This window comes from Salvelinus alpinus, chromosome 8, assembly GCF_045679555.1.
Source record: "Salvelinus alpinus chromosome 8, SLU_Salpinus.1, whole genome shotgun sequence".
Lineage (NCBI taxonomy): Eukaryota > Metazoa > Chordata > Actinopteri > Salmoniformes > Salmonidae > Salvelinus > Salvelinus alpinus.
Window position 1 is genome coordinate 30,077,134 of NC_092093.1, and position 26,394 is coordinate 30,103,527.

General features: G+C 42.9%; 1 protein-coding gene across 2 annotated transcripts in view; it reads right to left on the reverse strand.

The window, feature by feature from the left end:
* Nucleotides 1-25,006, reverse strand: part of LOC139582934 (mitochondrial inner membrane protein Mpv17) — a 32,862-nt gene extending 7,856 nt beyond the window's left edge. The window contains exons 1-5 of one of the 2 annotated variants that reach the window (XM_071413421.1): nucleotides 24,936-24,999; nucleotides 24,106-24,191; nucleotides 7,578-7,693; nucleotides 2,619-2,711; nucleotides 505-600 (exon numbers count right to left, since the gene is read on the reverse strand). In XM_071413421.1, coding sequence (XP_071269522.1) covers nucleotides 505-600; nucleotides 2,619-2,711; nucleotides 7,578-7,693; nucleotides 24,106-24,178 — 378 coding nt within the window. In that variant the 5' untranslated portion in view covers nucleotides 24,179-24,191; nucleotides 24,936-24,999. Of the gene's footprint in view, nucleotides 1-504; nucleotides 601-2,618; nucleotides 2,712-7,577; nucleotides 7,694-24,105; nucleotides 24,192-24,935 lie in introns of both variants that reach the window. The other variant, XM_071413420.1, reaches the window with a different exon arrangement.
* Nucleotides 25,007-26,394: the final 1,388 nt, after the last annotated feature.

A 26,394-nucleotide genomic window follows, 5' to 3' on the forward strand; every position in this document is an offset into this window, starting at 1 on the left:
GCATGTGCGAGCAAGGAGGCCTACAAACCTGACTCTGTTACACCAGATCTGTCAGGAGGAATGGGCCAAAATTCACCCAACTTATTGTGGGAAGCTTGTGGAAGGTTACCCGAAACGTTTGATCCAAGTTGAACAATTTTAAGGCAATGCTACCAAATACTAATTGAGTGTATGTAAACTTCTGACCCACTGGGAATGTGATGTAAGAAATAAAAGCTGAAATAAATCACTCTCTCTACTATTATTCTGACATTTCACATTCTTAAAATAAAGTGGTGATCCTAACTAACCTAAGACAGGAAATTTTTACTCGGATTAAATGTCAGGAATTGTGAAAAACTGAGTTTAAATGTATTTGACTAAGGTGTATGTAAACTTCCGAATTCAACTATATATATTTGCAACTCATGCTTAATGTATGTTATTTAATGATCTTATTCTTTGAGGTTTAATGTATGTTTAATTGAAATCAGTGGAGAAAAGTCATAATGAGATGAGCCTTACCCTCTTGAGCTTGGCAACGTTCTCCTCCACAGTCAGTCCATTCAAGGTTCCAGAGATCCCCAGGAAGGCACCCAGGAAACACGGTGCAAAGCCCAACTGTTGATACATGACAAGAAAAAACACTGTTTTATCCGTCTGTGTACATGTGTGTGTCTGTGTGATGTTTTTGTGTGTGTGAATGTACATGTTTATATAAATGTTCATGTGCATGCAAGATGAGTGGAAAAAAAGCTCAGTGAGTTAATGGAAGCATACTTTTTCCATGGACATTGTGCATACAAATAAGGATGCACACTGGCCACTATTAAAAGGTTTCAAAAGAAAATTGGATAATTGCGATGATTATGATGAGTCCAGTTGGGCCCTGAAAGTAGAGCGCCTGTAGGATGTTGTTACCTCTGCAGGGTTCTGCATATAAGCCAATGATGTCATAATACATATTTACGGAAGTGAAAATGGCCATTTTTAAAACACAGACCCATGTAGGTTTTTATTGATCTTTAATGCAACATTTCTCAAATCACCAAAAGCATAGTCACTGAGGAAACGGTTATACTTGTATAACATACACTATATATACAAAAGTATGTGGACACCCCGTCAAATTAGTGGATTTGGCTAGTTCAGCCACACCCGTTGCTGACAGGTGTATACAATCGTAAAATCGAGCACACAGCCATGCAATCTCCATAGACAAACATTGGCAGTATAATGGCCTTACTGAAGAGCTAGCTTAGTGACTTTCAACGTGGCACTGTCACAGGATGCCACCTTTCCAACAAGTCAGTTTGTCAAATTTCTGCCCTGCTAGAGCACTTACGGTCAACTGTAAGTGCTGTTATTGTGAAGTGGGAACGTCTAGGAGCAACAACGGCTCAGCCATGAATTGATAGGCCAAACAAGCTCACAGAACGGGACAGGCGAGTGCTGAAGCGTGTAGTGCGTAAAAATCATCTGTCCTCAGTTACAACACTCACTACCGAGTTCCAAATTGCCTCTGCAAGCTAACAGGCGGTCCACAAACAGGCAAATAATGGCGCAGTACAACAGTGGTGTACAGAATGGCATCTCGGAAAGCACAACTCGTCGGGTCCTTGTCAGGGATGGGCTATTGCAGCAGATGACCACACTGGGTCCCACTCATAACACTGGACAATTGAGGAGTGGAAAAACATCACCTGGTCCGACGAATTCAGATTCCTGTTCCGTCATGCTGATGGCAGAGTCAGGATTTGGCGTAAGCGGCATTAATCCATGGTCCCATCCTGCCTGGTGTTAACGGTAGCAGACTGGTGGCGGTGGTGTAATAGTGTGAGGAATGTTTTCCTGGCACAAGTTAGGTCCCTTGATAATAATTGAGCAACGTTTGAATGCCACACCTTGTAGAATCCGTGCCCCAAATAAGTCAGGCTGTTCTGGAGGCAAAGGGGGGTCTTACCCGGTACTAGATGGGTGTACCTAACAAACTGGCCACTGACTGTATAGTGACAGGACATATTATTTGGGAGGGGGGGGGGGGGGGAGTGGGTCTTTAAGATCACAAATTTGCCCTGGAATCGCTGTTTTGTGTGTGAAAATAGCTGTGCAGTGAAAGGAGATCGTGGAGAGTGTGCATCCTTCAGAGTGTACACTAATCCCTCCTCCAGGAGAGGGCCGCGCGGTGCTCGCCTCTCACTGTCCTCTCTAATCCTGTGCATTCACAGATCCCAAATCATGTTAGCTGCGTATTATGCAAGTAGGCGTTTGTTCCCCCACCTGTCAATGCAGGGATTGGTTGACAGACGCTGAAGGGGGCTTCAACCTTTAGGGGAACAGGCAGAAATAGATTCCTCTGATACATGTCACACCTATTCACTCAGCTCTGGCTGGCACCACAGTGACAGGCATTTTTGATGGCGCCTTAACCTGGGGTCCATTCATATTTGGAATGTTTGTTGATGTAAGATTTGTGACTAGAGGAGTCATATGCAAGGGTTAATAACCAGCCCATTAGAGGACAGAGAACTTACCTAAAGCAATATTAACCATGTTAAATGATCTATTCATGTAAACTGGCTGGTAGATGTAAACTGGCAGTTTTTTTACTTAATTGCAGCCACCCAGATGCCCCTCACCTGATCGACAAGCATTTTCTTCATGGCAGCACTTTTAGTCCCCCCAGTGACCAGCTTGTCCAGAACCTTGTACCAGCCACCTATTGCAGGGCCCTGGGGTTGAAAAAAGAACAATCAGGATACTTCACACAGATTCATCATGAAAAGACTGATGGCGTAACAGCAGGAATCAATCATGAAAAATTATTATGCTTTCAGAACATTCCGGAAACAAATATGTTTGACAACAACAGGGTTGGTGTCAATTCAAATTGAAGTCAGTCAATTCAGGAAGTAAACTGACATTCCAAATCAATAATTGAAAAAAGACACACACACACACACACACACACACACACATACACACACACACACACACACACACACACACACACACACACACACACACACACACACACTAACAGAGTTTCTCAGCTTTCTGTCATGTCAGTCATGTCACCGAGTCTGTGAGAAGGAGTGTTTGAGAGGGAACATCTGTGTGTGGCGTGTCTAGGAACCTTGGTGCTGTGGCCTGGCCTTGGGTGGTCCTTGGGTCAAATCAAATTAAATCAAATTGTATTTGTCACATGCGCCAAACACAACAGGTGTAGACCTTACAGTGAAATGCTTACTTACAAGCCCTTAACCAATAATGCAGTTTTTAGAAAAATAAGTGTTAAGAAAAAAATAGATCAGTAAAAAATTAAAATTAAAAGTAACAAATAATTAAAGAGCAGCAGTAAAATAACAGTAGCTAAGCTATATACAGGTAGTACCGGTACAGAGTCAATATGTGGGGGCACCGGTTGGTCGAGGTAATTAAGGTAATATGTACACTACCAGTCAAAAGTTTTAGAACACCAACTCATTCAAGGGTTTTTTCTTTAGTTTTACTATTTTCTACATTGTAGAATAATCGTGAAGACATCAAAACTATGAAATAACACATATGGAATAATGTAATAACCAAAAAAGTGTTAAACAAATCAAAATATATTTTATATGAGATTCTTCAAAGTAGCCAACCTTTTCCTTGATGACAGCTTAGCACATACCCCAACCATAAGCCATGGATTACAGGCAATGGCCACACTGAGCTAAAGGCTAGAGCTGCCGCTTTCAAGGAGCGGGACACTAATTTGGATGCTTATAAGAAATCCCGCTATGACCTCCCACGAGCCATCAAACAGGCAAAGCGTCAATACAGGACTAAGATCAAATCCAACTACGGCGGATCTGACGCTCGTTGGATGTGGCAGGGCTTGCAAACTATCACAGATTACAAAAAATAGCAGGGAGCTTCCCAGGGACCCAAGCTAACCAGAAGAGCTAAATGCCTTTTATGCTCGCTTCGAGGCAAGCAACATTGAACCATGCATAAGAGCACAAGCTGTTCCATACGACTGTGTGATAACGATCTCCGTAGCCGATATGAGTAATACCTTTAAACAGGTTAACATTCACAAAGCTGCAGGCAAGTGTCTTCACTGACATTTTCAACCTCTCCGTGACCCAGTCTGTAATACTTACATTTCAAGCAGACCACCATAGTCCCTGTGCCACCATAGTCCCAAGAACGCCAAGGTAACCTGTAGCCAAGGTAACCTAAATGACTATCGCCCCGTAGCACTTACATCTGTAGCCATGAAATGCTTTGAAAGGCTGGTCATGGCTCACATCAACACTATCATCCCAGACACCCTGGACCCACTCCAATTTGCATACCGCCCCAACAGATCCACAGATGACGCAATTTTATTGCACTCTACACTGCCTTTTCCCACCTGGACAAAAGGAACACCTATGTGAGAATGCTGTTTATTGACTAGAGTTCAGCATTCAACACCATAGTGCCCTCAAAGCTCATCACTAAGCTAAGGTCCCTGGGATTAATCACCTCCCTCTGCAACTGGAGGCTGGACTTCCTGACGGGCCACCCCCAGGTCGTAAGGGTAGGCAACAACACATCCACCAAGCTGACCATCAACAAAATGGCCACTCAGGGGTGTGTGCTTATTGTCCTCCTGTACTTCCTGTTCACCCACGACTGCGGCTATGCATGACTCCAAAACCATAATTTAGTTTGCTGACGACACAACGGTGGGAGGCCTGATCACAGACGACGATGAGACAGCCTATAGGAAGAAGGTCTGAGACAACAACCTCTCCCTCAACGTCAGTAAGATAACGGAGTTGATTGTGGACTACAGGAAATGGAGGGCCGAACATGCCCCCATTCACATTGACAGGCTGTAGTGGAGCGGGTCAAGAGTTTCAAGTCTAAGAATCTATAAATGGTCCACACACACCAACACAGTCGTGAAGATGGCAAGGTCAGATCCTCAAAAAGTTCTACAGCTGAACCATTGAGAGCAGCTTGACTGGCTGCATCATCGCTTCGTATGGCAACTGCTCGACAAGGTGCTACAGAGGGTAGTGCGAAGGCCCAGTACGTCACTGGGGCCGAGCTCCCTACCATCCAGGACCTCTGTACTAGGGGATGTCAGAGGAAGGCCCTAAAAATTGTCAAAGACTCCAGTCACACAAGCGGTACCAATGCCCCAAGTCTGGGACCAACAGGACCCTGAACAGATTCTACCCCCAAGCCATAAGACTATTAAATAGTTAGTTAAATAGTTAGTCCGGGAGGCAATTTGGTTATCTGCATTGACATTTTTAGCTTTTTTTGGGACTCATCACATACGCTGCTGCTACTGTTTATTATCTATCCTGATACCAAGTCTTTATTTCTAGTTATATGTACATATCTACTTCAATTACCTTGTACCCCTACACATTGACTCGGTTCTGGTACAGTGCATTCAGGAAGTATTCAGAACCTTGACTTTTTCCACATTTTGTTCGGTTACAGCCTTATTCTAAAATGTTTTAAATAAAACATTTTCCTCATCAATCTATACACAATACCCCATAATGACAAAGCGAAAACAGGTTTTAGAAATTTGTGCAAATGTATAAAAAATGTATAACAGAAATACCTTAAATTTCTTCTTTATTGTTATTTATTTGAAGTTTTATTTTTTTATTTAATTTGTACTTGTACCCTGTGGGAATTGAACCCACAACCCTGGCGTTTCAAGCGCCATGCTCTACCTACTGAACCACACATGACCTAGAAATACCTTATTTACATAAGTATTCAGACCCTCGGTTATGAGACTCAAAATTGAGCTCAGGTGCATCCTGTTTCCATTGATCATCCTTGAGATGTTTCTATAACTTGATCGGAGTCCACCTGTGGTAAATTCAATTGATTGTAAAGTCACAGACCTGTCTATATATGGTCCCACAGTTGACAGTGCATGTCAGAGCAAAAAACATGCTATGAGGTCGAAGCAATTGTCCGCAGAGCTCAGAGACAGGATTGTGTTGAGGCACAGATCAGGGAAAGAGTACCAAAACATTTCTGCAGCATTGAAGATCCCCAAGAACACAGTGGCCTGGAATAGGTTTGGAACCACCAAGACTCTTCCTAGACCTGGCCGCCCGGCCAAACTGAGCAATCGGGGGAGAAGGGCCTTGGTCAGGGAGGTGACCAAGAACCCGATGGTCACTCTGACAGAGCTCTAGAGTTCCTCTGTGGAGATGGGAGAACATTCCAGAAGGACAACCATCTCTGCAGCACTCCAATCAGGCCTTTATGGTAGAGTGGCCAGATGGAAGCCACTTCTCAGTAAAAGGCACATGACAGCCCGCTTGGAGTTTTCCAAAAGGCACCTAAAGGACTCTCAGACCATTAGAAACAAGATTCTCTGGTCTTATGAAATCAACATTAAACTCTATGGCCTGAATGCCAAGCGTCACTTCTGGAGGTAACCTGGCACCATCCGTACGGTGAATCATGGTGGTGGCTGCATCATGCTGTGGGGATGTTTTTCAGCGGCAGGGACTGGGAGACTAGTCAGGATCGAGGGATGAAAACCTGCTCCACAGGGCTCAGGACCTCAGGCTGGGGGCGAAAGTTCACAACGACCCTAAGCACACAGCCAAGACAACGCAGGAGTGGCTTCGGGTCAAGTCTCTGAATGTCTTTGAGTGGCCGGACTTGAACCTGATCGAACATCTCTGGAGAGACCTGAAAATAGCTGTGCAGCGATGCTCCCCATCCAACTTGGCAGAGCTTGAACGGATCTGCAGAGAAGAATGGGAGAAACTCCCCAAATACTGGTGTGCCAAGCTTGTAGCATCATACCAAAGAAAACTCAAGGCTGTAATCGCTGCCAAATGTGCTTCAACAAAGTACTAAGTAAAGGGTCTGAATACTTATGTAAATGTGATATTTCAGTTTTTTTATTTTGAATGAATTAGCAAAAATATCTATAAACCTGTTTTTGCTTTGTCATTATGGGGTATTGTGTATAGATTGATGACGGGGGGGATGACAATGTAATTCATTTTAGAATAAGGCTGTAACCTAACAACATGTGGAAAAAGTCAAGCGGTCTGAATATTTCTGAATGCAATGTATAGCCAAGACATCGTTACTCATTGTGTATTTATTATTACATGTAATTACTTTTCTATTTTCTTTCTCTCTGCATTGTTGGGAAGGGACCTTAAGTAAGCATTTCACTGTTAGTCTACACCTGTTGTTTAAGAAACATGTGACAAAGACAAATGTGATTTGATTTGAGCCCACGCTTCCCAGCTGTTCTCTCACTCCTTCAGAGACCTACTCATACCTACTTGTGGCTGCTATTGACGCACAGTCACAGATCTGTTCCCATATAACAGCTGGCCAATGTAGTGTTTGTGACAGCACAATGATCCTCTCCATTTAACATGACCACAAACAAACTTCCTCTCCTGTGTGTGTGTGTGTGTGTGAGAGAGAGCACAACCCAATATGCATGTGTGTAGTAAAAGTGAAGTCAAGACTGATACACTGGAACTAACCAGTCCTTTGAGGTGAGACAGTGAGTTTAAAAGAGAAGAAGAGTGAGGAAGAGGAGGACTCACGACAAAGAAGAATCCGATGCTCATCATCTTGGCCGTCCGTGTCACGTTGTGATTGGCCAGACCCCGCCTCTCAAGCACCTGCTGGGAGATGACATCACCCACCCCCACAAGCGTGCCTGTAGGAGAGAGAGGGGAGAGAAAAGACGGAGGGAGGTGAGAGGAAGTGAGCGAGAGTGAGTAACAGAGAAGATCATTGGGATGTGGTCATCTGCCGCTCTGTGCCAGCAGCCAGGGGACACTTGCTTAGACAGACACATGCCAACCTGTGATGGTGCCAACGACAGAAAAAGCAGTAGAAGCCCATTCAAAGACATCAGCCCCCATTAACCATTAATACCCTGTACACCTACAGACCTTCACAGGGTTCAAAGACAAGCCCCCTGCCTCTCTACTTTACTGATAACATCAGACGTCACAACTGATGATTATCAAACATAATGTACCTAAAAATAATCAACATTGACTCACCACATACACCACTACTGTTATAATTGTTTTAACGAGTGTACTATAATAAATCTCTATGGTTTTGAGACCTAAATATACTGTAGTTACACTGGTGCAGAGGAATGGTTGACTGGGCATTTGTCCTACTGTACACATGTCCACTCCTTACAAAGATTGTTACATTTACATTTTAGTTATTTCGCCTACGCTCTTACCCAGAGAGACTTACAGTTAGTGCATTCATCTTAAAAGGAAGATTGCAGAATTAGGTTGCTGTTAAACATTCAGATATTTTATAATTCTTTCTTTGATTTAACCTTTATTTAACTAGGCAAGTCAGTTAAGAACAAATTGTTTGACCTACACCGGCCAACACGGAAGACGCTGGGACAATTGTGCGCAGCCCTATGGGACTGTGAAACAGCCTGGAATCAAACCATGGTGTCTGTAGTGACGCCTCAAGCACTGAGATGCAGTGCCTTAGACCACTGCACCACTCGGGAGCCCCCTTTGTTTCATCCTTCCCACTAAAAGTCCCAACACCACATATCACTTTACATTTGTATTTTGGGAGACATTTATATTCAAATTTGATCAAAGCCATGACGGGAAAGCGTTTGGAAAAGTGACGTCAAGAGAAGAACACAAGGGAATACACAGCAGGAGTGAAGCCACTGTCCATATCATACCTAGTCCTCCTACTGTTTAAGAAAAATATTTTGGCATGCTGAATAAAGCCAACTTATGATATGAGCATATCCTGTGCGTTCTTTATTCTGTATCAGCAAAAAAAACATTTTTACCACATACAGCATGCAGGCTTTTAGCATAGTCCCTTTCACAACCTTGCTGGCTTACGTTACTCCTACTAGCTAACCACTAACAGCCTTGAAACACATCACTTATTATGAGTTCAGCACATCAGCATTTGTTGACTGTTACACAAAATCTAGATAAACCTTTACCATCACAGTAGACACTGAACGTCTATAACCAAACTGGCTAAAACTCTGTTGTTGGCCAATGGTAGGTACAGCTAGCCACATGCTTACCTGAGTGTTACTATTAGCTAGCAGCAGTAAATCCAGGTAAATGGCTAACACAAACATTGGCTACCATGATATCCTATAACGGCCAATGAAGATCAGGCAATTCAGCAAAAATAAAGACATACCTTGAAATAAACAATGACATTAATCCGATTGGCATTTCACCATTAATTTCCACAAAACGTACAGTATTCTGTTGATGGAGTTGTTGTAGTTAGCTAGCTAGCTTATTCCCAGCCATTGATCATGACTCTTAGTTCCATTACATTAGACATAAAAGTAATTGGACGGGGCCTCCCCCGTCCAATTAGTAGCGCAGTGGTCTAAGACACTGCAGTGCTTGTGACATCACCACAGACCCGGGTTCGATCCCAGGCTGTGTCACAGCCGGCCGGGCTGTGTCACAGACTCATGAGGCGGCGCATAATTGGCCCAGCGTTGTCCGGGTTAGGGGCGGGCCGGCTGGGATATTGTCCCATTGCGCTCTAGCGACTCCTTGTGGAGGGCCGGGCACCTGCAAGCTGACTTCAGTTGCCAGCTGGATGGTGTTTCCTCCGACACATTGGTGCGGCTGGTTTCCGGGTTAAGTGAGCAGTGTGTCAAGAAGCAGTGCGGCTTGGCAGGGTCGTGTTTCGGAGGACGCATGGCTCTCGACCTTTGCCTCTCCTGAGTCCATAGGGGATTTGCAGCGATGTTTGTTGAGAGCCGTGACGTTCGGTCTGAACAATAACATGCATCGCTCGCTGTACCGTATCTTAGCTGTTTCAGCCACTGCCTGTCACCAAGGTAGTACACCAAGGCTTGATCCTAGGCCCCACGCTCTTCTCAATTTACATCAACAACTCATAGCTCAGCTCTCATCCATTTATATGCAGATGATACAGTCTTATACTCAGCTGGCCCCTCCCTGGATTTTGTGTTAAATGCTCTACAACAAAGCTTTCTTAGTGTCCAACAAGCTTTCTCTAACCTTAACCTTGTTCTGAACACCTCCAAAACTTCTGAGGGTTTAGAGATTACTACCTCTGAGCTTGAGGTAGTCACCTCATACAAGTACTTGGGAGTATGGGTAGACGGTACAGTGTCAGCACAGTGTACCGCACATATCAAAGCTGTAGGCTAAAGTTAAATCTAGACTTGGTCTCCTCTATCGTAATCACTCCTCTTTCGCCCAAGCTGCCAAACTAACCCTGATTCAGATGACCATCCTACCCATACTAGATTACGGAGATGTAATTTATCGATCGGCAGGTAAGGGTGCTCTCGAGCAGCTAGATGTTCTTTACCATTCGGCCATCAGATTTGCCACCAATACTCCTTATAGGACACATCACTGCACTCTATACTCCACTGTAAACTGGTCATCTCTGTACACTCGTCGCAAGACCAACTGGTTGATGCTTATTTATAAAACCCTCTTAGGCCTCACTCCCCTCTATCTGAGATATCTACTGCAGCCCTCATCCTTCACATACAACACCCGTTCTGCCAGTCACATTCTGTTAAAGATCCTCAAAAGCACACACATCCCTGGGTCGCTACTCTTTCAGTTCACTGCAGATAGCGACTGGAACGAGCTGCAACAAACACTCAAACTGGATAGTTTTATCTCAATCTCTTAATTCAAAGACTCAATCATGGACACTCTTACTGACAGTTATGGCTGCTTTGTGTGATGTACTGTTGTCTCTACCTTCTTGCCCTTTGTACTGTTGTCTGTGCCCAATAATGTTTGTACCATGTTTTGTGCTGCTACCATGTTGTGTTTTCTACCATGTTGTTGTTATGTTGTGTTGCTACCATGCTGTGTTGTCATATGATGCTGCCTTGCTATGTTGTTATCTTAGGTCTCTCTTTTTATAGTGTTGTGTGTTGTCTCTCTTGTTGTGATGTGTGTTTTGTCCTATATTTATTATTTATTTATTTAACATTTTAAATCCCCCGTCCACGCAGGAGGCCATATGCCTTTTGGTAGGCCGTCATTGTAAATACAAATTTGTTCTTTACTGACTTGCATATTTAAATAAAGGTTAAGTATAAAAAAAAAAAATAATCTTCATATCGGCGAGAAATAATTTTCAATCACACCTAAACAGTGGGGCAGAAAAGTATTTAGTCAGCCACCAATTGTGCAAGTTCTCCCACTTAAAACGATGAGAGAGGCCTGTAATTTTCATCATAGGTACACTCTTTCTTTGTCCTCCAAACACGACGAGTTGAGTTTTTACCAAAAAGTTATATTTTGGTTTCATCTGACCATATGACATTCTCCCAATCTTTTTCTGGATCATCCAAATGCTCTCTAGCAAACTTCAGACGGGCCTGGACATGTACTGGCTTAAGCAGGGGGTCACGTCTGGCACTGCAGGATTTGAGTCCCTGGCGGCGTAGTGTGTTACTGATGGTAGGCTTTGTTACTTTGGTCCCAGCTCTCTGCAGGTCATTCACTAGGTCCCCCCGTGTGGTTCTGGGATTTTTGCTCACCGTGCTTGTGATCATTTTGACCCCACGGGGTGAGATCTTGCGTGGAGCCCCAGATCGAGGGAGATTATCAGTGGTCTTGTATGTCTTCCATTTCCTAATAATTGCTCCCACAGTTGATTTCTTCAAACCAAGCTGCTTACCTATTGCAGATTCAGTCTTCCCAGCCTGGTGCAGGTCTACAATTTTGTTTCTGGTGTCCTTTGACAGCTCTTTGGTCTTGGCCATAGTGGAGTTTGGAGTGTGACTGTTTGAGGTTGTGGACAGGTGTCGTTTATACTGATAACAAGTTCAAACAGGTGTCATTAATACAGGTAACGAGTGGAGGACAGAGGAGCCTCTTAAAGAAGTTACAGGTCTGTGAGAGCCAGAAATCTTGCTTGTTTGTAGGTGACCAAATACTTATTTTCCACCATAATTTGCAAATAAATTCATAAAAAATCCTACAATGTGATTTTCTGGATTTTTTTCCCTCATTCTGTCTGTCATAGTTGAAGTGTACCTATGATGAAAATTACAGGCCTCTCGCATCTTTTTAAGTGGGAGAACTTGCACAATTGGTGGCTGACTAAATACTTTTTTGCCCCACTGTATATAGTTAGGGTTCCCACACAACCATATTTCCATGTTACAGAGCTTGTTTACAGAAAACAGACAGAAGACAGAGTGGACTACCTGTGCTAATTAGCTATCTGCGTCTCCGAACACCTGTGTGTAAACGGAAGACTGACGCCACAAACGTGTTGTCACTGAAAAATGCTATCGTTGCAACTGTGTTAAAACAGGTTAAAACAGTCTACAGTACGTATTTCGCATTTGGGAAATTATTTTGATGTGATATGAAAGTAGTTGGATTTTTGTTTCTAGAACCTTACCACATTTAGATGGAGTATTTGGCTATTTTGGCTTCCAGACCCAATTCACCCTTTAAACAGAACATGTAAGGTCATTGGACTAAGGAGTAACATTAGCCTCCTTTAGTACAATATTGGGCAAGCTTATTTCATCCCCAAACACCATGCTAGATCCGTGTGAGTGGGCCAGTTCATTTTGCATGGCCCGGTGCACTTAGATAGCTGGCTATCTTCGTGTTTTATAATCTACTAGCGACATAACATGACAACTCTTTGGGCACTTTAGTACCTGCTTATCCGATTCACATCCATCACCGAAGCCGCCAGCCGTGGTGCTGTAAGTAACACCGGTGGCATCCGTGGAATTGGAGCCTACATTGATCGTGGCCAAAGAACCGATTTTTAGCTTCAGCTTCATGTTGAATCCACTCTTCCACTGTTGGTCACTGTTGTAATTGTATAAGTGAGGTCCACATATGACTGAAGCTCACCTGACCCAGTCTACCCGAAAGCGGTAGGACTTCCTTCCCATCTAGCTACTCACATTTCGACCAAACATGCATGCCGGTAAACAGTGCACTGCCACCACCACCAGTTCTTCTCTTTCGCCAAAGCCGCAATGTATTGTTGGTATATGAGTTTTTGATAAATGTAATTCAAATTGTGAAAACAGAAGTGAAATTGTAAGGGGGGATAAACTTTTGCATAAAGACCGTTTAGATGGAATATCATCAATCTACGTTGTTAGATTTGTGGAAATATATTGTGCAACCTTCCCTTTAAGATAGCTAGGTGGGACAACCACATATCAGTAATAGTAAGAACATTTTTCCTCAATAAAGTAGATATCAGCAAAGTCAGTGGGAAACAAAATTGTCAAGAGCGAGTGTTAGTTCATAAAAGGCAAGTGCTTGACAATAACTTTTTTAGCCACTTGTATAACGGACAAGCAGGACTGATTTTTTCTACTTGTCCAAAGTACAAGCTCAAGTCACTCGTCCCCCAAAAATTAAATAATCTGTAACACCATGGGCCAAAACAATGACGTAAAATTGTGTTGTATCATGCAAGGAACTACTTATTATCACTGGTACTGACAACGGAAGACTGCTGGTCTCTGATCCCAAGTATTATATCTCCTGCCGTTGCACAAAGTAAAATACTGCACTGATAGGCTACTGTATAAAACATACAGTGAGTGCCAAAAGTATTGAGCCAGTGCCACATTTTTGGTTGTTTTGGCTCTGTACTCCAGCACGTTGGATCTGAAATGATACCATGACTATGAGATTAAAATTCAGGCTGTCAACTTTAATTTGAGGGTATTTTCATCCATATCGGGTAAACTCCTTAGAAATTACAGCACATTTTGTACATAGTCTCCCCATTTTAGGGGACCAAAAGTATTGGGACAAATTCCCTTACATGTGTATTGAAGTAGTCAAAAGTTTAGTATTTGGTCCCATATTCCTAGCACGCAATGACTACTGTACATCAAGCTTGTGACTCTACAAACTTGTTGGATGCATTTGCTGTTTGTTTAGGTTTGGTTTCAGATTATTTTGTGCACTATACAAATTCATGGTAAATAATGTATTGTGTCATTTTGGAGTTACTTTTATTGTAAATAAGAATAGAATATGTTTCTAAACACTTCTACATTCATGTGGATGCTACCATGATTATGGATCATCCTGAATGAATCGTGAATAATGATGAGTGAGAAAGTTACAGACGCACAAACATCATACCCCCAAGACATGCTAACCTCTCACCATTATAATAACAGGGGAGGTTAGCATTTTTTGAGGTGGTTTGATATTTATGCGTCTAACTTTCTCACGCAACATTATTTACGATTCATGCTATAACTGGGCAAATAACTCACTAACTAGCAATGAATATCAACAATCCGAACACGCAGCTTGCTTTGATCTCAAAAACGTATCTCGCGACTTCATGATTGAAAGACCGCTCCTGCCTGTCAATGCAGGCATATAATAATTCTACTGCGATGCATTCTGCAGAGATTGGGAGGACATTGGGCAATACATCACATCCGGAGGACAGTTTGATCGAATTCTGATCAGAGTAGCCTAATTGTTTGATATTGTGATTTTTGCCTGATTAGGACCACTTAAATCTATAATCTGCTCGTCCGACAATTAGTTGTACTTGCCCTGAAGGGTGTTTAAGATACTCTTTGAAGAGGTAGGGTTTCTGATGTTTTCAGAAGATGGGCAAGTGTAATTTGGATGTTACACAGCTGTAGCACATTTGTGACAATGTGTAGATTCACAATGATATGTCAACAAGATGAGACCACATCTAATAGGCTAATATCATTAGATAGAGGCACTAAGCCAATTTAACCAATATAGACATTAATATACATTTATTTTATACATGCACTGAAATCCAATAAAGACAATTTTCCTACACATTCACAACCAAAGAGATGTGCATCTTAAAAATGTATAATTGCACAATTTTATGTTTTTTCTCTCCAAATCCATTGAGGTGATTTAGCAAGGGCTGATTATCCTGATTTAGAGTCACATAAAACAAAACACCTAAAAAGTTAACTTTTGTCCTCTAGGCAACAAAGCTCTGACTGAATGAGTCATCCTAAAACACACTGGTCCTGTAGGTCATTGTCTTTGGAGGGCCTTACTGCCACACATAGGGATTACTGACGCACTGAAGTGTGTCTGCCCCGGTCACACAGGATAGGTCAAACCTTTCGAATGCTCCTTGCTCTGTAAATACTTCTGCACTAGAGGGGGGGGACTTGTACGGTGTCATTTTATCAATGAGAGTGAAAAAGAGAGAGAAAGAGAGGAGTCAATGGACACTGGCCTCAGTGACTGATGGAAACGTATGCCATTGCCAGATAGGCCTCAGTGGGACATGATCGTGTCCTGCGTGTGTGTGTGTTTACGGTGCTTAAAGACAATTATTTTGGGGTATCTCAGATTGTTAAGGCAATTCTCACATAGGAAGAAGGATGTTTGACACACTTTTTACATTTGTATCACAAACCACTTTTGAGAAAATCATGATGAAAGTGGCCATTTTAGACCCTTTTTATACATGTCTCTTGTAAGACTCCATGAGCCATGAACCGCACATGATACAGACATCATCTTGGTGTCATTATACTCCTTACAGTATGTGCTAAAATATGGAGTGTCTAGATACTGAAATAACAATGTTCACATTCATTTATTCAACATTAACAATATTAATATCTCATTATATTTGGAACAATATTCTCTTCAAACACGTCAAATTTCCAGACTGGGTACTCTTAAAAATATGACTCATTTTATACATAGACATTGACATTATGGTCATTAACCAATTACATTCAGCAAGTCACCAGCAGAAGGAGTGCCCTTTGAACCTTCAATATAAGCCTACTAGAAAGTGTGTGCCCTCAAGCCTAAAGGGAAGCAAAAGTTAGGCCCTTTTAGACCTATACATGCCTCCTGTAAGACCCTATGATCCGTACATGATACAGATACATTATAATCCTTATGGTAGCGGTCGGCAACAGGCTGCCCGACGAGCAAATTTTGGTTTTGGGTTTAAAAAAAATACTGGAAATTACCAGGAATCCAGCAAAAAAATTGTTTAATTTAGAAAGTCTGTTCCCAAGTATTCCCACAAATAAATAAAACGCCTCAAATACAATCTCTTTTTGGGCTTAGTTGTGGTCAATTTGAAGTGTGAAAATTATTATAATTATTCAATCCCTCAGCTGGATTTAGTTGCATACCCCTGCCTTATGGAGTATGTCTAGATTCTGAAATACACATTTTCACATGAATTTATTCAACAACAAAAAATATTAATATAAATATCTCAAAAGTATATTTTTTGATTTTGTTAATTTTAAGACATTTTGTTTGGAACAATATACTATACAAGAACATCACATTTCCAGACTGGGCTCTGCTAATTCTGAAGCCGTGATAAATGTTATGAGCACCACCAACACAGTGAATGAGAAAATGGATTCAAAGTGAACTCACTCTGCTGGTGATTTGCTGAATGTACAATCCCAATGGAGGGCTGTGACTGGTTAATGACCTATAACAAGCATAGTCATTGCGTCTGTCGACAACTTAATTGGCGGCTCGCGGCAAGATTCTGAATGAATGTTGTGTTTTCCAAAGTCAGCTGAATGCGCTGTTGAGTTCATAGAACCCGATATCGGCTAACGGAGCGGTAAAAGTGGTTTCTAACACTTCTGGTGCATCTTCATATAGTTTTCTTCCTACTAATTTGGCTCAAGACTGAACGGTTGGAGCTATTACTGATTATGACCTCACCCCATTCTTGAAGGCCGAGACTCTCAGGAACACGTGGAATGAAGCTGTGCAGGACTCGTTAGAAGGGAGTGATAAATCTGCATAGAATAGCCTAACTAAGGGAAATGAATTGATTCACCACAAACTATCATACACAAAGATTGTTTGATGATCATCATTATCCCTGTTTTCCTGAACTTCCAATCCCTTTGATGGATTTTAATCACTCCAAAGCATACCTTCTTCAGACTGAAATATGCCATTACCTGATTTGACATATCTTTGTGCTATAACTTTTATTGAGATAAATGGCAATAAGGTCAGATTCAAAGATACATCAAATGATTTTTTACATATTTGTTGCTGATACCCCCAAGTGACACAAAATAGAGAATCAGAGATTCAAATAGCTTGATAGTCCATGTTAATAGTATCTTAAATATCATGCATGAATCCATTTGATATCATGTAGTAGGCCTATGAATCAATTTTACTTTCTGACCCCCCCAACCCCCATTCTCCGATTGTTATGGTGACTCACCCAGTGATTTTGTTTTACAAAAGTGGCTCCCTCAGAAATATTAGTGACTACCACTGACTGACCTATAATGTTAATTTCTATGTATAAAATGGGTCATATCATTAAAAGTACCAGAGAGGGCATTCTGGAAATTTGACGTGTTTGAAGAGTAGAAATAAGCTAAATCAAAAAGGGTCCTTTCGATACATTAATAATATTCTGAATGTTGAACAAATGAATGTGAAAAATTGTATTTCAGAATCTTGACATTCTCCATATTTGAGAGCACACTATAAGGAGTATAATGACACAAAGATGTTGCCTGTATCATGTACGGTTCACGGATCATAGGAGGCAAATATAGGTCTAAAAGGGCCTAAAATGGCCACTTCCATCATGATATTCTAAACCATGGTTTGCGATACAAATGTAAAAAGAATGTCAAACATCCTTCCTCCCAATGAAGTTTTTAAACGAGAATTGCCTGAACAATCTGATACCAAAAATATTTTTGGCCTACGCTGGCATGGAATCGCACGTGCGCGCGAGACCTCCTGTCAACACACACAGGGAGTGCCAATCAAGAAGACAGAGCCGTCTCCTCCAATCTGTTGGAAATGTCACGGGTCCTATTCCCTTCCGCTGTCCAGAGTCTGGCTGGGCTTGGGGGCACCGATCCCCTCGCCCCCACGCAGGAAGGTGGGGGGAACAAACATACACATGCATTATTTATACATGCTTAAACAAACAACGGCCTCGCATGTCTCTGCGGCGATCAGCTCATATGGGAAATCTACAGCAGAGGATGCAAACATTTGATTTAAGAGATGCATTGATGAATATGACTGAGCGAGATCGGTTGATGATAAAAACAAACCCATTGACTACATGTCAGCCTAAAAAGTATGGTCTCTTTGCGTGGGGGGGGGGGGGGGGGGTTTTTTCCGCTTTTGACAAAGAGTTGCGACAAAACGGTGACTCCTAACTTGTTATGATGCAGCATCTAAATTAAGCTAAAAAAAAAGATGACTCCTCTCCACCATGTCTCTGACTAGAAAACTTCTGAGAGGGAAAACATTTCCATCAACACTCTGCACAAAAAACAATACAGGCACAGACCAATGTGTTCTAGCCTTTGTTGACATCACGACAAGAGACAAAGCAACGCAAATTTGTTCTCTCTGCGTAAGCAAAAGTCGCCAGTATCTCGTTAGATATGAGCACAAGCCAATTTCAGGCTCAAAGCATTCCTCTTTGTGACACTCTCTCACTGGCAGGTCTGAAGAGTCAGATAAATGCCAGCTCTCACCGAGCAGTTAATGAACAGAGTCATACAGATACAACACATGTGAAGAGAGAGCGGGTTTCATGGAGGTTCATAACAGAGGAAATTGTGGATTCTTGTAAACAACTTTTGGCAGACAGTAGGCCTGCTAGATAAAGGAGTAAACAGTCTGTATGTGTATGTATGTATGTGTGGTCTGTTTGTGTGTGCGGTGTGTATGCTACTTATCAGGAGGAATAGAGATGAGCAGCCCTGACTGTGGACAATGGGACAGAAAGATAACAGGGGAAAGGGGTGATGAGACACCATGGAGAGGGAGAATCCCCTCCCCTACAGAGAGGGAGAGATGGGAGCGTATTAGACCACTGCCCAGTGCCCACACCTCCAGTCTGTTTCTAGGGAGCGCTGCCTGGGCCAAAGCTTACACCTCTAAAATCCAGAACAGCATCCTGTTTAAGATGCAGGATGACCAGGCTAGGCGTTGAGATACATGACTCGGTGAGGTGTGAGAACCATGGCTGACAGAGACAGCCCATCCAGCCACTGACGACAGAGCTCCAGATTTAGTGTGCTTCTGTTTTTAGCTTAGCCGTTGTGAAATGATGATGCTGCGTGGTGCGGCGGGGGACTAAGGAGTGAGCAGAGAAAATGGCCAGATTTAAAAACAGTTTGTTATGGGCAATGTGAGCTTGACTGGCCCCTCAGGCCACTCCTCAAACGACACACACACACTAGAGCACACACACACAGGGCCTGGGTCAGATGGCCCTCACCTCTCTTGGCGGAAATGAATGGAAGGACAGAGAGATGAAGGGACACAACCTGAGTATCAGAACTCAGGATAAGACCCAGATGCAGACAGCTAGAGTCACAGATGTTAATTGACCCAAACAGGGGGCAGGCAAAAGACAGGTCAAAGGCAGGTAGAGGTCCATAATCCAGGGCAGAGTCAATAAGGTACAGAACAGCAGGCAGGCTCAGGGTCAGGACAGGCAGAGGTCCGTAAACGGGTCAGAGTCAGGCAGATACAGAACGGCAGGCTGTGGGCAGGCAGAATGGTCAGAACCGGGGAAACTAGGAAACAGAACTTGAGAAAGCAGGGAGATGGGAAAAACCGCTGGTAAGACTTGACAAGACAAACTGGCAACAGACAAACAGAAAACACAGGTATAAATACACTGGGGATAATGAGGAAGATGGGCGACACCTGGAGGGGGGTGGAGACGAGCACAAAGACAGGTGAAACAGATCAGGGTGTGACACTGAGGGGAACATTGGTGGACAGAGGACACACACACTCACCCCATCAAACCATGGAGAAAACTGAGTGGACCCTATGCTCTCAGATCTGCAGGGAGGAGGTCATGAAATGTGGCTAGATTGGTTTGGAATCAGGCCATGGTGGAGCCCCAGTCTACAAACCTCCAGCTGCATCAGCAAGAGGATGAGGTGTTGTGGTACTCATGTTTGACACACTGAGCAGGGAACTTTCACCTGAAGTCAGCTCAGACCTGCCTCTACCTCCCGCAGCCAAATATCATGTTTTAAAAAGGACATTGGGCCTTAATAATAATAATGTATTCCAAGGCAGACAAGCCCTCTTTGTATGATCTAACTTTTTCTTAAAATGTCATGGAATAACTAATAAGGCAGTTGGGAAGAAGGTGGAACCTTTTATGTGCTTTTACTGGAGCATCTACAACTCGACCTTAACATAACGCGCGCGCATGCGCGCACACACACACACACACACACACACACACCTTAACAGATCAGATAAACCTAGATCTATCTTGACTGGAGTGTCTCCTTCATTGTAAACCTTTATTGTAATAACTGGCCCTTTAAGAATAGAGCAGCCATAAACCCTGAGAAACCCGAGGCTTATCAACACTACATGAGCTCATCCTTAAACACAGCCAGACACTACCCTCTTACAGCTACCATTTCTCTTTTGTAAGGTCCTTTGTGAGTGTTCAGCGATAAAACCACAGGACAGGTGCAACAAAAACATCTTCCCTCCAAACTTTAATAACATATCCATCTAGCTGGTAGCCACCATCTGATGCCCACTGAGACATGGCCCCGTAGCTAGTCAAGAGGTGCCAACGAGCTTCCTCTCCCCTCCTTTATTGAGTGCTGATGTCAGCACTAGCTAGCTTGGCAGGCTGGCTGGCTGCGGCTCTAGGGGCCCGTCCTTGAGGGAGAGCCAGAGCCTATAGAGGCTAATGGGGCTGATGGTGATTGACGTGGCCCAGGCTAAGTGAAGTGATCTGGGGGAGAGTTGGCAGGCGTTCCCCCTGGGGCCTGATGGTTGTTCCACTGGGGAGGGAGTGGATCCACTGAGCCCTCAGAGGTGTAACGGATGTGAAATGGCTAGCTAGTTAGCGGTGGTGCGCGCTAATAGCCTTTCAATCGGTGACGTCACTCGCTTTGAGACCTTGAAGTAGTGGTTCCCCTTGCTCTGCAAGGGCCGCGGCTTTTGTGGAGCGATGGGTAACGATGCTTTGTGGATGACTGTTGTTGATGTGTGCAGAGGGTCCCTGGTTCGCGAGAGGGGACGGACGTAAAGTTAAACTGTTACATTGATGCTGTTGACCCGGATCACTGGTTGCTGCGGAAAAGGAGGAGGTCGAAAGGGGGGTGAATGTAACGGATGTGAAATGGCTAGCTAGTTAGCGGTGGTGCGCGCTAATAGCCTTTCAATCGGTGACGTCACTTGCTCTGAGACCTTGAAGTAGTGGTTCCCCTTGCTCTACAAGGGCCGCGGCTTTTGTGGAGCGATGGGTAACGATGCTTCGTGGGTGACTGTTGTTGATGTGTGCAGAGGGTCCCTGGTTCGCGCGAGGGGACGGACGTAAAGTTAAACTGTTACATTGATGCTGTTGACCCGGATCACTGGTTGCTGCGGAAAAGGAGGAGGTCGAAAGGGGGGTGAATGTAACGGATGTGAAATGGCTAGCTAGTTAGCGGTGGTGCGCGCTAATAGCCTTTCAATCGGTGACGTCACTTGCTCTGAGACCTTGAAGTAGTGGTTCCCCTTGCTCTACAAGGGCCGCGGCTTTTGTGGAGCGATGGGTAACGATGCTTCGTGGGTGACTGTTGTTGATGTGTGCAGAGGGTCCCTGGTTCGCGCCCGGGTCGCGAGGGGAGGGACGTAAAGTTAAACTGTTACATTGATGCTGTTGACCCGGATCACTGGTTGCTGCGGAAAAGGAAGAGGTCGAAAGGGGGGTGAATGTAACGGATGTGAAATGGCTAGCTAGTTAGCGGTGGTGCGCGCTAATAGCCTTTCAATCGGTGACGTCACTTGCTCTGAGACCTTGAAGTAGTGGTTCCCCTTGCTCTGCAAGGGCAGCGGCTTTTGTGGAGCGATGGGTAACGATGCTTCGTAGGTGACTGTTGTTGATGTGTGCAGAGGGTCCCTGGTTCGCGCCCGGGTTGGGGCGAGGGGAAGGACGTAAAGTTAAACTGTTACAGAGGCATTTAACTGATGAAGCCAACCCAGCCTGATCCCTCCAGGTAGGAGTGCCTCTCAGGATCCACACTCACAACTTGACTTTGGGATCAGCTACTGCTACCGTAGCTCACTGGTGTCCTGAGATCTCCCTTTTTCCTCATTAATTTTGTTCGTTGTTCAATCATTTATCCATTGATCAATTCATTCATCGACTGACTGACTGACTGACTGACGTCAGGTACTGAATTCCATGTATCATACAGGCTATAGGTAAGCAGACCTAGAGCTAAGCTAAACAAGAGGTCAGAAAAATGTATGTTTGTCTGCAGTTGCTGTGTCTCTGCCTTTTTAGAACAGATCTTCATTTGTCTGTGAGGTCTGGTGGTCCCCCTCAGTGGAGAGAACACACACACTATCTCTCTTTATCAGGTGCCCTCTCTCGCTCTTCTGAAGGTCTCCAGTGCACTACAGTACATAAATGGCATTTCCACACAGCTACAGTAGCTAAATGTAAACCAGTACACTTTCCCCCTTCTCTCTCTCTCTCTCTCTCTCTCTCTCTCTCTCTCTCCAGTGAAAACTAAAATGATGAGTCACTCTTCAAGTCAGACATCTTAATTACATAAAATGCTCACTCTGCCTGCAACCCCTTAACCCAGCTGCCTTGGAAGGGCACTAATGCGTTCTTATTACAACCAGTCTTCCCTGTACTGGATATCTCCTTCAAATCTATGTGGACACATTCCAGAAGAATATCAATAATAAATTAAATTGTAATCTCATAACACACCTTTGTTAATAATGGCAAAGAGAGAGGACCGCTTTGGCACTGCTAGGCTTCTGGGCGGTTTGACACTGGCGCTCCTTATGCAATCAGTGAGGTAATGACTAAGGCAGGGGTGTGGCACTTCCCTAATTAGCCAATTGTTCCTCCTAGTAACAAGACAAGTGTTGAGGCATGAGATCAGATTTGGAAAAAAGGCAACTGTGTCTTTTGGATAGCTAGGCCTACTTACTGTGGAAAACAAAACACTCATAACAGCGTCCAGTTTTCATCATCCCATAAAGGTTGATTTGGCAGGCAGTCTCATGTAGCCGTGGCAGCACATTCTCGTGTGGTTGTATAAATAGGGATGTTGTTGACGTTTCCACTCTGAATCGTTATCGGTCACACAGACACAGCTTTGCCCCCGAGAGGAGAAACACCAAGGTAACAAATTAGGGAAATATCAAAGCCTTTTTACACTGACAGTGACAATATAGACTTGGGCTACCACTGAAGTACAAGTTATAGAGGAGTGAGTCAGCCAAATATTCCTATCAAATCAGGGTGAAATATCTGAACAAATATTGATTAGATTTAATTGGCTATCAAAACAAGGCTGGCACCTAATCCTGACATACACATCACCTCAAGGACCTACAGTATAGGCTAGTGAAAAGACTGTTCTTCACTGCCATCTTGTGTTAACAGAAAAAACACAGTGTGGGCATGTAAATGTTGGTTAATGAGACACTTCAGCATTATAGGAGGAAAAACACCTATATTCTACAAGACGACATAATAAAACTATATAGAAGGAGAACATTATGATTTACCTGTCTTCAAAGCAATTTCCACACCTATATAACAATAAAACCTAATCAAAATATCGATGAAGTCATATTGGCTTGGATCCTCTGATTAGTAGTCACAGTGCTTCCTATGATGTTTGCAACCACAATCTACACTGTCACTGAATCAACAGGAAACATGTAAAATATTTACAGAACACAGACAGGGGCTCCATTTTAGGGTACAGCACAAATTGAACAACCCCATTCAGCCCACGAGCTCTCATCCAACAACCCCAATCAGACCCGAGCTCTCATCCATAAACCATGGAATAGGGGGATTGCATTTGTAAACATTTGGACAGACACAGTCTGTGAGATGGATTTGACATCAGAGCTGAAAAAGTTTAAGCAGCTGAAATCAGGTGAAAGCCTAAGAAAACATTTTGGGGGAAATTGACTATCTTTGGTGGAAATTATGCCAGAGGCTTTGCTGTAGAGGGGGACAGTGGACATAGTGTAGTCACTGTAATGTAACCTAGTGTTGTGGGTGTTTTCATACCGGCTGTGATTATCTGGACAGTCCATGGATGCCTGGTCATCAGAGCCTGATAGGATCTCCACAGGCCCGCCATTCTCCGCTCTATGCTGGAACAGACAATCTAGTCAGAACCGCTTAAAACCAGTCATAACCTATATGCCTTGCCATCAACTGATTGATTGTGTGTGGACATTGGTAGTTCAATATATAACTTTAGATATAGGAGACATGACTATTTTCATTATGACAATATTCTGACTTTTGAAAAAAGCTAATGGTTGGGTATTATCTGTACAGTTTATTGATATCACTAAGTAGACAACCAAACGTTTCTTTACTAAAAACACAGACGAAGTAACTGCGGCCATATGGAAAACGTCGGCTAGCCTACTCTGCAGCTTATGCAATGGAATGCCTGGCAGGCAGACAGATGAATGACACGTGCTGCCTCACATAACGTTCTCCACATTACCTGATCACGGGGGAGGCAGCAAAATTGGATTTGGACAACTTTACTACACTGTAACTAGTTACTGCTACTGCAGTCATACTTGCCGTACTTAATGTAATCCTGATAGTGAAAATATTATTTATTTATTCAACATAACCCTGTTTCCTAGTCAACCAGATTTAAAGCATCCTAATCCTAGCCTTGCAACCTCATTAGCTAACGTTAGCTAACTTAGCTACTCTCTGGAGTTCTGCCACTAACGTTACTCTGCCACCAATAAGAAACTTGTCATGCAGCTCTAACATTATAGTCAAGTAAATCATTTCTACATAATAAAAACGGTACAACTAGACAATGAAAGTGTTACAAAGCGAAAAGATAGAATACAATTGTTACATGCCTTCCTTAATACAGATCCAACTGAGACACACAACACAGACTATTCTAACCGACGTCACTTCCACAACAAACTTAGCATCAGATGGATTATGTCACCCTCTGGTGGTGCAAGGCTAACCCTGTGAGAAGTGACCAACATAGTGACGATGAGCTTTGTCCTTGATTTTTATTTTCAAGTACTCAGTTCTCTCTCTCACAGACAGTTGAACATGAACAGGGTAACACAAAACTAAAACAACCAGTTCGTATTATTTTATTGTTTCTTGGAGATGAAATGATAGCATGAAATATTGCAGTGATTTGTGTGTGAAGATTCCTTTTTGCTAAGGGAACACACAACAAAAAAGCCCAATCAAGCCTTGTCCTTACATCATGCTTTTAAAAAATGTCTAATCAACAAAAGGCACACAAAAGAAATCTAGATTCATGGAACATTGTTGAGCATATAAATGTAACCACGCTGTGTGAACCACACAAGCAGATATATAGTAGTAAGCAGACACCCATGGACAGTTCAAGCTATACAAAACAGAAATGCAGGTGAGGTAACGAACATAGCTAAAGCTGATTCCCTATAGAGAAGCCTTGTTTGACACATGGAGACCCAGCAAAGACAACCACTCTCCCTAAGGGAAATACATAGATGTTTTTATTATATACACACACAACTGGACAAATATGTAACACTATGTTTACCGTCCAAATGTCTCTAAGCTAACAATATGCATATGCATAGTTTTGCCAAAAAAATGCCTGAGGATATCTTGGGTATCCTCTTTTTTTAAGACACTATATTTAAACACTCAAAGCCACTGAATCCTCAAGGTTCTGTCTTGCAATCCTGTAACTATGAAGGCCAGAAAACAAAATATGTACATGGTCAAGCTGGTCAGCCTATTCAAACATGATACAGATGATCCATGATGGTTTCATTTGAGTACAGTCAGAGACAACCTCTCCTGCTGTAATTTCTTAATTATACTACAACATACATTGTACGGCCTTTGTGAACTAACCAGGGGTATCAATTTAAATGAGAAAACATTAAATACACAAGGAAATAATTTACACAGGAAAAATATTCAAGTATAAATAGTGCTAAATAGTTAAAATCGGTAACAAAATAATTAAACTGACTATCTGCATTGACCCTTTTTGCACCAACTTTGATTAATCACATTTATTATCTATCCTGTTGTCTAGTTACTTTATTCCTAGTTATATGTACATATCTACCTCAATTGCCTCGTACCCCTGCACTTCGACTCGGTACTGGTACCCTGTGTACATAGCCAAGTTATCGTTACTCATTGTGTATTTATTATTACTTTTCTATGATTTTTTCCTCTTCATTGTTGGGAAGGGCCCAACTAAGTACGCTGTTAGTCTACACCTGTTGTTTATGAAGCATGTGATAACATTTTATTTATTACCCAGAGAAATGGCTGCAAAGTTTAAAA